General features: G+C 42.8%; 1 protein-coding gene across 7 annotated transcripts in view; it reads left to right on the plus strand.

The window, feature by feature from the left end:
* Positions 1-11257, plus strand: part of KIF13A (kinesin family member 13A) — a 215369-nt gene extending 204112 nt beyond the window's left edge. For all 7 annotated transcript variants that reach the window (XM_042985643.1, XM_042985647.1, XM_042985644.1 and 4 more), the window contains 2 exons: positions 7308-8096; positions 10876-11257. In XM_042985643.1, the coding sequence (XP_042841577.1) occupies positions 7308-8096; positions 10876-10896 (810 nt within the window). In that variant the 3' untranslated portion in view covers positions 10897-11257. The remainder of the gene's footprint in view (positions 1-7307; positions 8097-10875) is intronic.
* The last annotated feature ends 44 nt before the right edge of the window (positions 11258-11301 follow it).

Genomic DNA, 11301 nt, shown 5'->3' on the forward strand with positions numbered 1-11301 from the left:
TGAAATGTTGCATGAATGTGGCCATGACCTTTGATTCTTCTAAGTGTGCATTCTATTTTATTTATTTATTTATTTATTTATTTGCTTAGTATCAACTTGCTTAGAAAAAGGGGAAAAGGCACTCTTACTGATTCTAGTCTTTGAAAAGGGTAACAAAGAGATCGCTTTAACTGACTTCTGGATCTTTCTAATGTGTCTCTGCATACTGCCCAGATTCTGAAGTTAATCTACCTAGAGGAGTTGCACTTACTTGCAGTGAGTAATCATGCACTTAGCTGTGGGATGTTTGAAAGCTCCTTTCGTGTCGCCTGATGCTCCCGCTAAGCTGATTCTGCAGCTTGAAGCCGTGCTGCAAACCCTCACTGCCCCCGTTACCGCCTCAGCACCTCAGGCGGCAAAATAGGTCCCAACCCCCTCAGTGTCAGGCTGGCTCTTGGGATGGCTTATCTGTATTTCAGCCACAGGTAGGTTGAAACTCTGCCTGTAAAATGCCCTTCCCCAGCTCTTGGTTTTCAAATTACGCATTTGCAAATCGTTTTTAAGACGCTGTTATACCAGGCACGGGGGATTATATGTGATACCTCAATTTAAAAATCAAACTGTAGGGTGCCTGGGCGGCTCAGTCGGCTAAGCATCTGACACTTGGTTTCAGCTCAGGTCATGATATCACGGTTTGTGGGTTCAAGTCCCGCAAGAGGCTCTGCACTGATGGTGTGGAGCCTGCTTGGGATTCTCTCTGTCCCTCTCTCTGCTCCTCCCCTGCTCATGCTCTCTCAAAATAAATAAACTTAAAAAAAATAAAATAAAAAACAAACTGTATTCCCAGACCTGGAAACAGTTTTCTTGTGTCTGAGCTTTCACTCTCCTGTGGCTTCCTGGGCTTTGAAAAAGTAAAGCAGCTTGGAACAAGACAGAGCTGGTTGGTGTTTCCATCTGAGGACAGTCTGATCCGTGGGCAGTCCGTGGGAGGTTTCCTTTCCCAGCTGCACATCAGACCTGGTCCAAAGACTCCGGGGTGTGAGGTCCTCTGAAGGTTCTAAAATGGGTTCCTGCTGCTCACTGTGTGAACCTAACAGGAACTTAACCCGGAATGCAGTTGGCCATGCACCTGCATGCTTGGAGAGCTCACAGGCCTTAGGAAATGACCTTCTCATTCCTCCTGTCTGTGGAGGACAGAAGAAAAGGCACCATTTCCCCCTCCCCTCTGTCCCTCTCCCCACCGTTGCTTCTGTGTTCTCCCTGCCCCTCAGTCCCAAGTCTCCATCATAGTTCCTGCTGGAAAAGAGGGTGAACATCAACACCTGCCCCTACATCTCTAAATCCTAATATGTTGCTCATTCACTTACTCGACCTCCCCTGCTTAATTAATAAGGCTGCAGCATGGGCTGCAAAGGCCAAGTAGCTAGCTCATGACCCCTGCAAACTCTCTGGCTCTCTGGCTGGTTGGATCTGTTGGATGATGTGGAACCTACTACCATGATGCATGGGTAGTAAATTTAAACCTCTTGTAACAGTCCATTCTGGTAGAACACACCATCAGGAGACTGCTGGATGACCCTTCTGGGACTACCCAGCAGATGGTTTCACTGTTGATAAGAGTTTGCCTCTTCATTATTTTCTTTACTTTCCTTGTATTATTTTTACATAAAACCCATTTCAGGACTTTTAGCTAGCAGAGGGTAGGATGGAACTGGCTTCTCTTAACCCAGCAACTCTCAAGCAGCACTTAGCCTCTGTGTGGTTGCATGCACCTTGAAGTCTACTGAGTAGGGTTTGAGGGTACCATTTTTATTGCTGGAAACTTGAGAGAATGGCCTCTACTCTCCTTAGAAATCTGGCACCAAACAATAATGACAAAATCTTTAAAAAAGGAGAAAGAGGGTTCCTGGGTGGCACAATCAGTTGAGCGTCCAACTTGGGCTCAGGTCATGATTTCACAGTTCATGAGTTCGAGCCCTGCATCGGGCTCCATGCTGACAGTGCAGAGCCTGCTTGGGATTCTCTCTCTCTCCCTCTCTGTGCTCCTCCCCAACTCGAGATCTCTCCTTCCCACCTCTGTCTCTCATTCATATATATATATATATATATATATATATATATATATATTTTTTTTTTTTTTTTTTTTTTTTTTTTTAAAGAGAAAGAAGGGATCTTGGCTGCTTAGTCAGAAGAGCATACGACTCCTAATCTTGGGGTCATGACTTTGAGCCCCACATTGGGTGTAGAAACTATTTAAATAAATAAAACTTTTTTTAAAAAGTTTTTTTAAAAAGTTTTAAAAAGAAAGTCTCTGTCTCTTCATCTCTGAAACTATTGAACTGCTTGATTTATTTCAGATAGTCCTGGCTTTTCCAGGATGTTCTGGTAGATTTTAAGGGTATTGCTTGATCTGAGGTTCTAATTCTCTGTGGGAAGCTTTCATTTTATTTCTCCTCTTACAAATGGACATACACTGCTTTATCCTTTTGTTTCCCATTCACTCTCTTTCCTTTTACACTCTTGAAAAATCCGAGGGTGAATCAGTGGTTTGGTCTCATCAATGGAGTTTGAAATAATTTCTGATAGTTTCAAATAGAATATAGTTACATATAGCTAGCCTTGATTCTTTTATTTAAAAAAAAATTTTTTTAAGTTTATTTATTTTGAGAGAGAGTGCATGCACGCAAGCAGGAGAGGGGCAGGGAGAGAGAGAATTCCAAGCAGGCTCTGCACCACCAGTACGGAGCCTGATGTGGGGCTCAAACCCACAAACTGTGAGATCATGACGTGAGCCAAAATCAAGAGGCGGATGCTTAACAGACTGAGCTACTCAGCCTACTGAGGCTTGATTCTTAAAGCACAGTGTGTTGTCTGATCAATTTGGGAAGATACACAAATGTACTTCATGTCTTGTTTAAATAACATAAAGGCAACAACATGCCTTTGGAGTCTATCTTTTTAAGTCATTAAGCAGAGAGAAGATTAGAAAGGAAATCACTTCTCCCTCTCTTGGGTCTTGCATAGACAGCATATAGTTTATTTCTCCGTTTTACAGATGAGGGTCGTGCCCAAAGTCTCGCGGTTAATGAGAGCATAAGAACAAAGGCTCCGTCATCCCTCAGCACAATTGGGCTGACCCCAAGGACTCCAGATGCTCCCCCAAATAGTGCAGTTTTAGTTGCCCTGCTGCTGCTGTTTCTAAAAAAGGCTGCCCGCCTTTTAGTACCATGGACAGAAGTACTGGGGCCCTAGGCTGATACAGTCCTTCTGAAAAGAGACCATCTCCCTGTGTGGACAACACAGACCCCATTCCATGTGGAAGTAAAAGTGACTTTGATCAAGTGAAACTCCTTGCCAAGAGTCACTGCTTTAATGTGGGTTATGATCCCTTCTTAAAGTCAAGGTATGTTGTCTATAGGTAAATATCAGCTGCATGAACTGAATTGCAAAAATCAAATCATGAAGACTGTAGCTATAGAGAGACTTGAGAACTTGACTCCATGCTTCACTTTTGGGCAGGGTTTTAAACCTTTTTGTCCTTAAGACATAATAGGAAGGTGCTTAGCTTAGTCTCCTTGAAGATACAACGATAAATATTTCTGGAGTAGAAAGTCTGTCTAACCAAATTCCCTTATGGCACAGTTTAAGCCAATTTTAAGTCCTGTTTTTTCTCCTTGAAGGCAATAACTCAATAGGCCTTCAGTCTGGTTTACATGTTGGGAAATGTTTAATCTCTACTGAGTTTTCTTCTTCATTTTTGAAATAACTTGCCCCAACTCCTCTAGCCTCTCTCTTTGGGTCATTCCCCTCCCCCAGTCCCATCCCAGGTGCAACACTATGGACTGATCCCTATTTGAACTTAATCTCTTGGTGGTTTTGTAGACTCTTCAGTTTTATTAAGCTCCTTCTAGTCCTTTAGGAATAACTTTTTATCTTTGTGAGTTTGATAAATGTGTACCTGTTTCTACACAGTAAACTATGATTGAATATTTCATTCAGCAAAGTTGTGTTTTAGGGTGACAGGCCTTTCCTCGGTCTTGAGAAGACATAACTTCAGGCATAAAAAGGGCTCCAAGTTACTAATTCTCATATTAAGATTTGGTTTTCTTTTCGACAACTAACTTTTCAGTAATTAATTGCATCAGAGATTCCGGGGCTTGGGGAATTCTATTTCTTTGCCAGCTTCAGTCAAAAGGAAATATAAAGGGGGGGGGGGGAGGCACTTGGGTGGCTCAGTCAGTAAAGAATGCAACTCTTGATTTTGGGGTCGTGAGTTTGAGCCCCGCATTGGGTGTAGAGCTTACTTACAAAAAAAGAAAGAAAGAAATCTAAGGATACAAACACTAGAAATTCAATTTTGAGTCTAAACATGTCAAGTAGAGGAACATCTGGATGGCTCAGTCAGTTAAGCATCTGACTTTTGGGGAGCCTGGGTGGCTCAGTTGATTAAGCATCTGACTTTGGCTCAGATCATGATCCCATGGTTCGTGGGTTCTAGCCCCATGTCAGTCTCTGTGCTTACAGCTCAGAGCCTGGAACTTGCTTCAGATTCTGTGTCTCCCTCTCTTCTCTGCCCTCCCCTGTTCAGGCTTGCGTGTGCGCACACGCTGTCTCTCAAAAATAAACATTAAAAAAATAAATTAAAAAAAAGAAAACAACCAACTCTTGATCTTGGGTCAGGTCATGATCTCATGGTTCATGAGATGGAGCCCCACATGAGGCTCTGTGTTGACACTGAAGAGCCTGCTTGAGATTTTCTCTCTCCCTCTCTCTCTGTCCCTTCCCTGATCACGCGCACTCTCTCGCTCTCTCTCACGCTCTCACTCTCTCAAAATAAATAAACTTAAAAAAATTAAAAGAAAAAAACAAATAAACATGTCAAGTAGAGAATCAATAAAATACGGGCAAAAGCCACTGATTGAATTCTAATCTATGCTCCTTTCCAAACATTCCCTCCTCCCCCTTTTTTAATAATGCTACTTGATTTAGAATGTAGCTAAAAATAAGGTGGCGAGATTAGTGTTGCCAAAAATTTTGTTTTGCTAATTTTCTGGAATTTTTACCAGTGATATTTGATACTCATTCACCTTTGTTTTTTGGGTTTTTTTGTTTTTTTAGTTTATTTATTTTTGAGAGAGAAAGTGCAAGTGGGGGAGGGGCAGAGAGCGAGGGAGAGAATGAATCCTAAGCAGGCTCTGTGCTGTCAGTGCAGAGCCCGATTCTGGGCTCAAACTCACCAACTTCGAGATCATGACCTGAGCCAAAGTTGGACGCTCAACCAACTGAGCCACTCAGGTACCCCTCACCTTTGATTAATAGCCATTGAATTAAGACAGCTGATGCTTTTGTATAATTTATATTCAAGTTATTTTAAAATCTAAGGAGCACTCAGAGAGAAACTTCCCTGCTCATTTGGTATCTTCTGAACCTGAGAGGTTTGTTAAAAGAGCTGTTGCCATTTGAATTTTAAAGAAATGTTTGGAAAGAATTTAAGAAACACATTGTTTTCTGTTCAAAATTTAAAATCAATTTTAATTGTTATACCTAATTATAGTTTTCGAGTTATACAGCTTTTGAGTATTTTATATATATTATATATATATATGTATATATATAATAAATATATAAATAAATACAGATCTAGCACAAGAAAAAGGAAAAATAGGAAAATATTTCCTCTTTGAAGTACAGTGAATCAATTTAATGTGTAAGGCCAATAAAATAATTGTTACTTCTGCCAGATAGCATTTTACATTTTGATAAAAAGATATATTCTTAATCATATATGTCAAGGAAAAGCGACCATATGTTGTTAAACACTTACAAATTGTCATTTAACTTAAAAGGCACTACTGATGTTGCCATAATTTTTTTTGGTGATGTGGCCTAAGTATCCTTTGTGTCAATAAAATGTAATAATCTCAAGTAAAAAGAAAAAAACAACTAAGAAGCACTCAAGACTATTAAGGTATTGGTTTAGCCATTTAGCATCTTACGCAAAAGAAATTATTATTGTAAAATTCAGTCGATGAAATTTATGTTAATTTGTGAACTGCCGTCTCCCATATCCTTCAAGCATGTTCTTCTTCCCCTTCCCTATCCCCTCTCTCTCCTCAACCTTTTGAAATGATACTTTAATGAGTAAGGTTAACATTTTGGTTCCAGGTCTTTACAGTCTCCTTGCTTTTGTACTGAATGAAATTTCCATCCACCAAAACAGGGTCCAGGATAGTTCTAAGAGCAAGGACCCAAAATCCTAACTCCATGAGGGCCGGAACCATGCCTGGTTTTGTTCAATGTTGGTATTCCCAGTTCTTGGGACAATGACTGGCATACAGTGGATGCTTGATAAATACTCGTAGAATGAAAGGCATGTTTTCAGAGAAGAGGAATATTTGTTTATGAGGTTAATTAGAAATGACCAGATTGTGTTATCATTTTTTTTTCTTTTTAAAAGCTCTACATCCAACGTGGGGCTTGAACTCATGACCCCAAGATCAAGAACTGCATGCTCTACTGACTGAGCCAGCCAGGCGCTCCTTATCATTTACATCTACATGTTTTATGTTGGTTTCCATCAAATACAAAAGAGACAGACTGGGAAATGGAGAATACCCACTTCTGCATATATACCAGTCTTCACAAACAGAATTCTAAAGCTACTTGACAAAGGAGATTTTCATTTAAATCTCAGGACCTTCCTCATCTCTGGCCAAATCCTCTATCCACGCTTCTCCAAAACCCTAAAAAGCGTTCATCGTTAGACCGACTGTTAGTATTTTACAACCTTACAGCGTTTAGTGTAACACCAGGAATGGGTGTTGAAATCATGTTCGTTGGCCTTTTCACTGTTGGGATCTTTATTTTACTACCCTCCCTCCCCGTAAAATAGCTCAGAAACCTTATACAAATTACTTTACTTACCTGCGCTTGGCTTCCCAAAGCAAGGATTGTAAGAACAAACGAAGCGGCACGTCTTCTCTGCCCCTGGCTGTCCCTCTCCTCATTTAATTAGCAAAGGGAAATCATCACAACTGAAAACTAATCATCAATTAAAATGAATTAAGAGTCCACTGCACTTAAACCAGGGAAGGAAACACTTCTAATTAGCAGGGAGTGAGCACAGAATAAATAAATCTCCTACGTATTAGGTGGGTTTATGTTCATGGATCTCTGAGAGTATTGTACTTGGGTCCACCGTAGGTGACAAGATTTAACCAAACTCAGGAACACTACACATGTGAATGCCTTTAATAGGAATGTATTTAAAAGTTGACAATAAAGTCGCCATAAGGAGCTAATGAGTGACTTTTGCTTCGTTACTATAGGACTCTGAGGAGGAGGAAAATGATCTGGAAGCTCTTAACAGGAAGCTGATAAGTTCACAGCCTTACGTGCCCGTGGAGTTTGCAGACTTCAGTGTTTACAATGCCAGCTTGGAGAACAGGGAGTGGTTTTCTTCGAAAGTAGATTTGGTGAACTCAAGGGTCCTGGAGAAAGAAGTGTCCCGTAGCCCTACCACCAGCAGTATTACCAGCGGCTACTTTTCCCACAGTGCCTCCAACGCCACTCTGTCCGACATGGCGGTCCCTTCCAGTGACAGCTCGGACCAGCTAGCCATTCAGACAAAGGATACAGACTCCAGTGAGCATTACGGACCGTCCCTTGGGCATGATTTCAGGCCGTCCTCAAACAAAGAGTTGACAGAACTAGAAAGAGGCTTGCTTAAAGAGAAGATAATTATGGTGCCACTCAAGGAAAACAGTGCCTTAGCCAAAGGGAGCCCATCACCCCAAAGCATCCCTGAGAAAAACTCCAAATCCCTCTGTAGGACTGGCTCCTGTTCAGGGCAGGATGCCTGCTCCAGCCGAAATGGCCAACCAGTCAGAGAATTTTGCCCCAGGGAAGTGACCATAGAGCACACCACAGATATCCTTGAGGACCATTCTTTCACAGAGTTTATGGGTGTGTCCGATGGGAAAGATTTTGACGGATTGACGGATTCTTCTGGAGAGCTTTCAAGTAGAAGAAACCTACCCAATAAAATGGACAGGAAGAGTATCTCAGATGGGCCGCAGGGCCCTGCCCAGCTGCATTCCTCAGCAGAGAATGAACAGGTAATAAATTCCAGAGGCAGTCCTCTGTGTTCTGTACTGTTGGAGAGCCTGCCTGATTGTGCACCGACCCCCAGAGGTGCTTCACCACAGGACTTAGTAGGAGAGGTTCACATGGGGAAGATGGGCCCGCTGGAGCGCAAACTCACTGCTGCCCAGCTGGCTCTGTGCGGTGTCCAATGGACAATGGAATATATGGGACCAGTGGCTTTTTTTTTAAATAACTTTTTTAGGTTAATTAATCTATTTTTTATTTATTTTTGAGAGAGAGAGAGACACAGAGCATGAGTGGGGAAGGGGCAGGGAGAGGGAGAGAGAGAGAGAGATAGAAAATCTGAAGCAGGCTCCAGGCTCCGCAGTGTCAGCACAGAGCCCTTCTTGGAGCTTGAACCCATGACCCATGATCTCATGAGATCATGACCTGACCTGAAGTTGGATGCTTAACCAACTGAGCCACCCAGGTGCCCTGGACCAGTGGCCTTTCTAACAGGCATGTGGGTTGGTGACGAACTAAGCATTCACATGACTAAAGATCATTCAGTCTCATATTCCGTTCCCTGAGATGTCTAATTACTGGCTATCCCAAGGCATTCAGGTAGCACCTACTGTATTTCGTGAAATCTGTGATTTCTGTAATTACTAGATAAACCATTATTTTATGTATCACTGCAAAAAATACTTCCAATGAAACCACATGACATTAGTAAATGTGTAAGACACATCCCAATTTCAGAGGTGTTAAAAAGGGGCGTGGGGGAAGGGAGGCATGCATAGTAGAATTGATTTAAAAAACCGTCATTTAGTGCCCATAGGTAAAAGCATGTTTGGGGGAAGTATTGGTGAATTCCCAGAGCAGTTGAAGTTTCGGCTTTGGAAGTGACCAGGTTGGTTATAACGTTTAATTTTATAGTTTAATAGTTTAATTTTTTAGTTTAATTCCTAAACTAATGGAACAGAGTGGATGTTTGCTAACATTCGTAAGGAAAACAGCAAATTGTATAAATAAGAGATTATCCACTTCTGGGGGCTGGGCTCCTGAGAGCCACCATTTCTTTCCATCCAGGGTCACTGTTTTGGTCCCACATCCCCACTGCAGCTGAGTGAGGGGTATGGGAGGGCCAAAACTTAGCAAAACAAAGAGCAGACAGAACTAGAAAAATAATCTAGAAAGATATGATGCCATTGGTCTTGGCTTTGTTGACAAAGTTATTCTGGTTTGGTGGCTTTTCCCCCGACAAGCTTTACCCCCTTTTCATACTAGCCCTTAACATTTCCGTGTGTAGTTACTTACACAGCATACTCCTAAATAAACTGCAAAACCCAGATGGTGATTTCTTGCAATAAAAACAAAAGACTTTCTTCCCCCAACATAAGACTAAGAATAAAGTTACTTGTTACTGTTCTTTGCCCATGAAACAACGACCCGTTTGTTTAAGAGCCTTTGGCTTCCTTTGCTCTGGTCTTCAGGCAGAATCTGCATTGCTGGCCTGGATCAGCCTTTCGGTCCTTCCTCCGTGAAGTCCAAGGGCTAATTCTAATGCTTCTCAAACCTAAGTGTGCAGCAGACTTCCCGAGAGGTATTGAGGGTGCCTCTTCAAAATTCAGGTTCCCGGGAGCTGCTGCTCTCCTCCGCTGACCAGCTGCTTCAGTGCAGTGCAGAGCGGGGGGTCTGTCTTCAGAGACCCCTCTGCTGCAGTGATAATAGGGGGTGGCCGAGGGCTTACAGAAGAGGAGGAAACAACAATCCCTCCCCCTTGTTCCTCTGATTGGATTACATAGAACCAACAAACGGGAACAGGACCTGATTTTTGTTTTCAGAGGCTCCAGAATAGTGTGTTCCTGCCAAAGATCCTGCCTTTTAAAAGTGGAATTTACGGGGGCGCCTGGGTGGCTCAGTCAGTTGGGCGTCCGACTTTGGCTCAGATCGTGATCTCACAGTTCGTTGAGTTCAAGCCCCGCATCGGGCTCTGTGCTGACAGCTCCGAGCCTGGAGCCTGCTTCGGATTCTGTGTCTCCCTCTCTCTCTGCCCCTCCCCCACTCACACTCTGTTTCTCTGTCTCTCTCCCTCTCTCTCTGTCAAAAATAAACATTTTTTAAAAAAAGATTTTTTTAATAAAAAACAATAGAAGTGGAATTTACAAAAATATTTGTTGTATCAGAGTAACATGGGATTAGGGTGATTTGTTTTAATTTTTTTAATGTTTATTTTTGAGAAAGACAGAGTGTGAGTGGGGAAGGGGCAGAGAGAGAGAGGAAGATACAGAATCCAAAACAGGCTCCAGGCTCTGAGCTGCCAGCACAGAGCTGGATGTGGGGCTCAAACTCGGAAACGGCAAGATCATGACCTAGGCTGAAGTCAGACGCTTAACTGACTGAGCCACCCAGGTGCCCCTGTGTTTTTGTTTTTGTTTTTGTTTTTGTTTTTTATTGCTTTAGTGTTTTTGTAATACTCTTTGGTTTTAGTAAGTTGTGACAACACTCTTTTACTTTAACTTTGGGTCTTCTTTCTGTCATCACTTTTGCTAGAAGCTTCACTTTGGGGCAAGGTTTCTCCTTTGTCTAGTGTGAATCCTAGAACAGGATTCCATAATAAAGTGGATCCTGTGGGTCCCTTCAGGGAGAGCCCCTTGAGTGGGTGATGTCTGGCTGTGAATGGGCCCTGTGTGTACGTGGTGTGTGTGTGTGTGTGTGTGTGTGTGTGTGTGTGTGTGTGTGTGTGTTGGCATTGGGGGAAGGGCGGCGGGGATCAGGAGCTCGAACTCACCAGGGTCTGCATTCCAGGGCAGCGCGAGCACTCGGTGAAAGCAGCCAGCGCCTCCCCGCAGGCCACAGCATCTTCGTTGCGGTCCGCCTCGTGAAAGCACCAGCCCCATCTGTAAAACATGCTGCGGCCCAGCCGGGGACCCCAGACCAGCGTGGAGAAGCCGAGCGCTTCGTGGGCCACCTGCCTTCTCCTCCCGAGCTGGGAGAAGCTGGCACTTTGTCACTCGGGGGAATCGGCAGCCTCTGCTTTTTCCGGAAAGCCAGAGAACCGAAAATCCTGGATCGAATTAAGCGGCAGTATTTTTGTTTGCACTTATGACTACACACACCCACTGTGTAGAAACCTCCACAGATTCAAGCGAACTTTATTCTTGTACAATTTTAATCAGTTCTTACTGTAGAATCTGGAGTCCGTGCTCTTTTTTTTTTTATAAATAATATATA

The sequence above is a fragment of the Panthera tigris genome, chromosome B2, assembly GCF_018350195.1.
Source record: "Panthera tigris isolate Pti1 chromosome B2, P.tigris_Pti1_mat1.1, whole genome shotgun sequence".
NCBI lineage: Eukaryota > Metazoa > Chordata > Mammalia > Carnivora > Felidae > Panthera > Panthera tigris.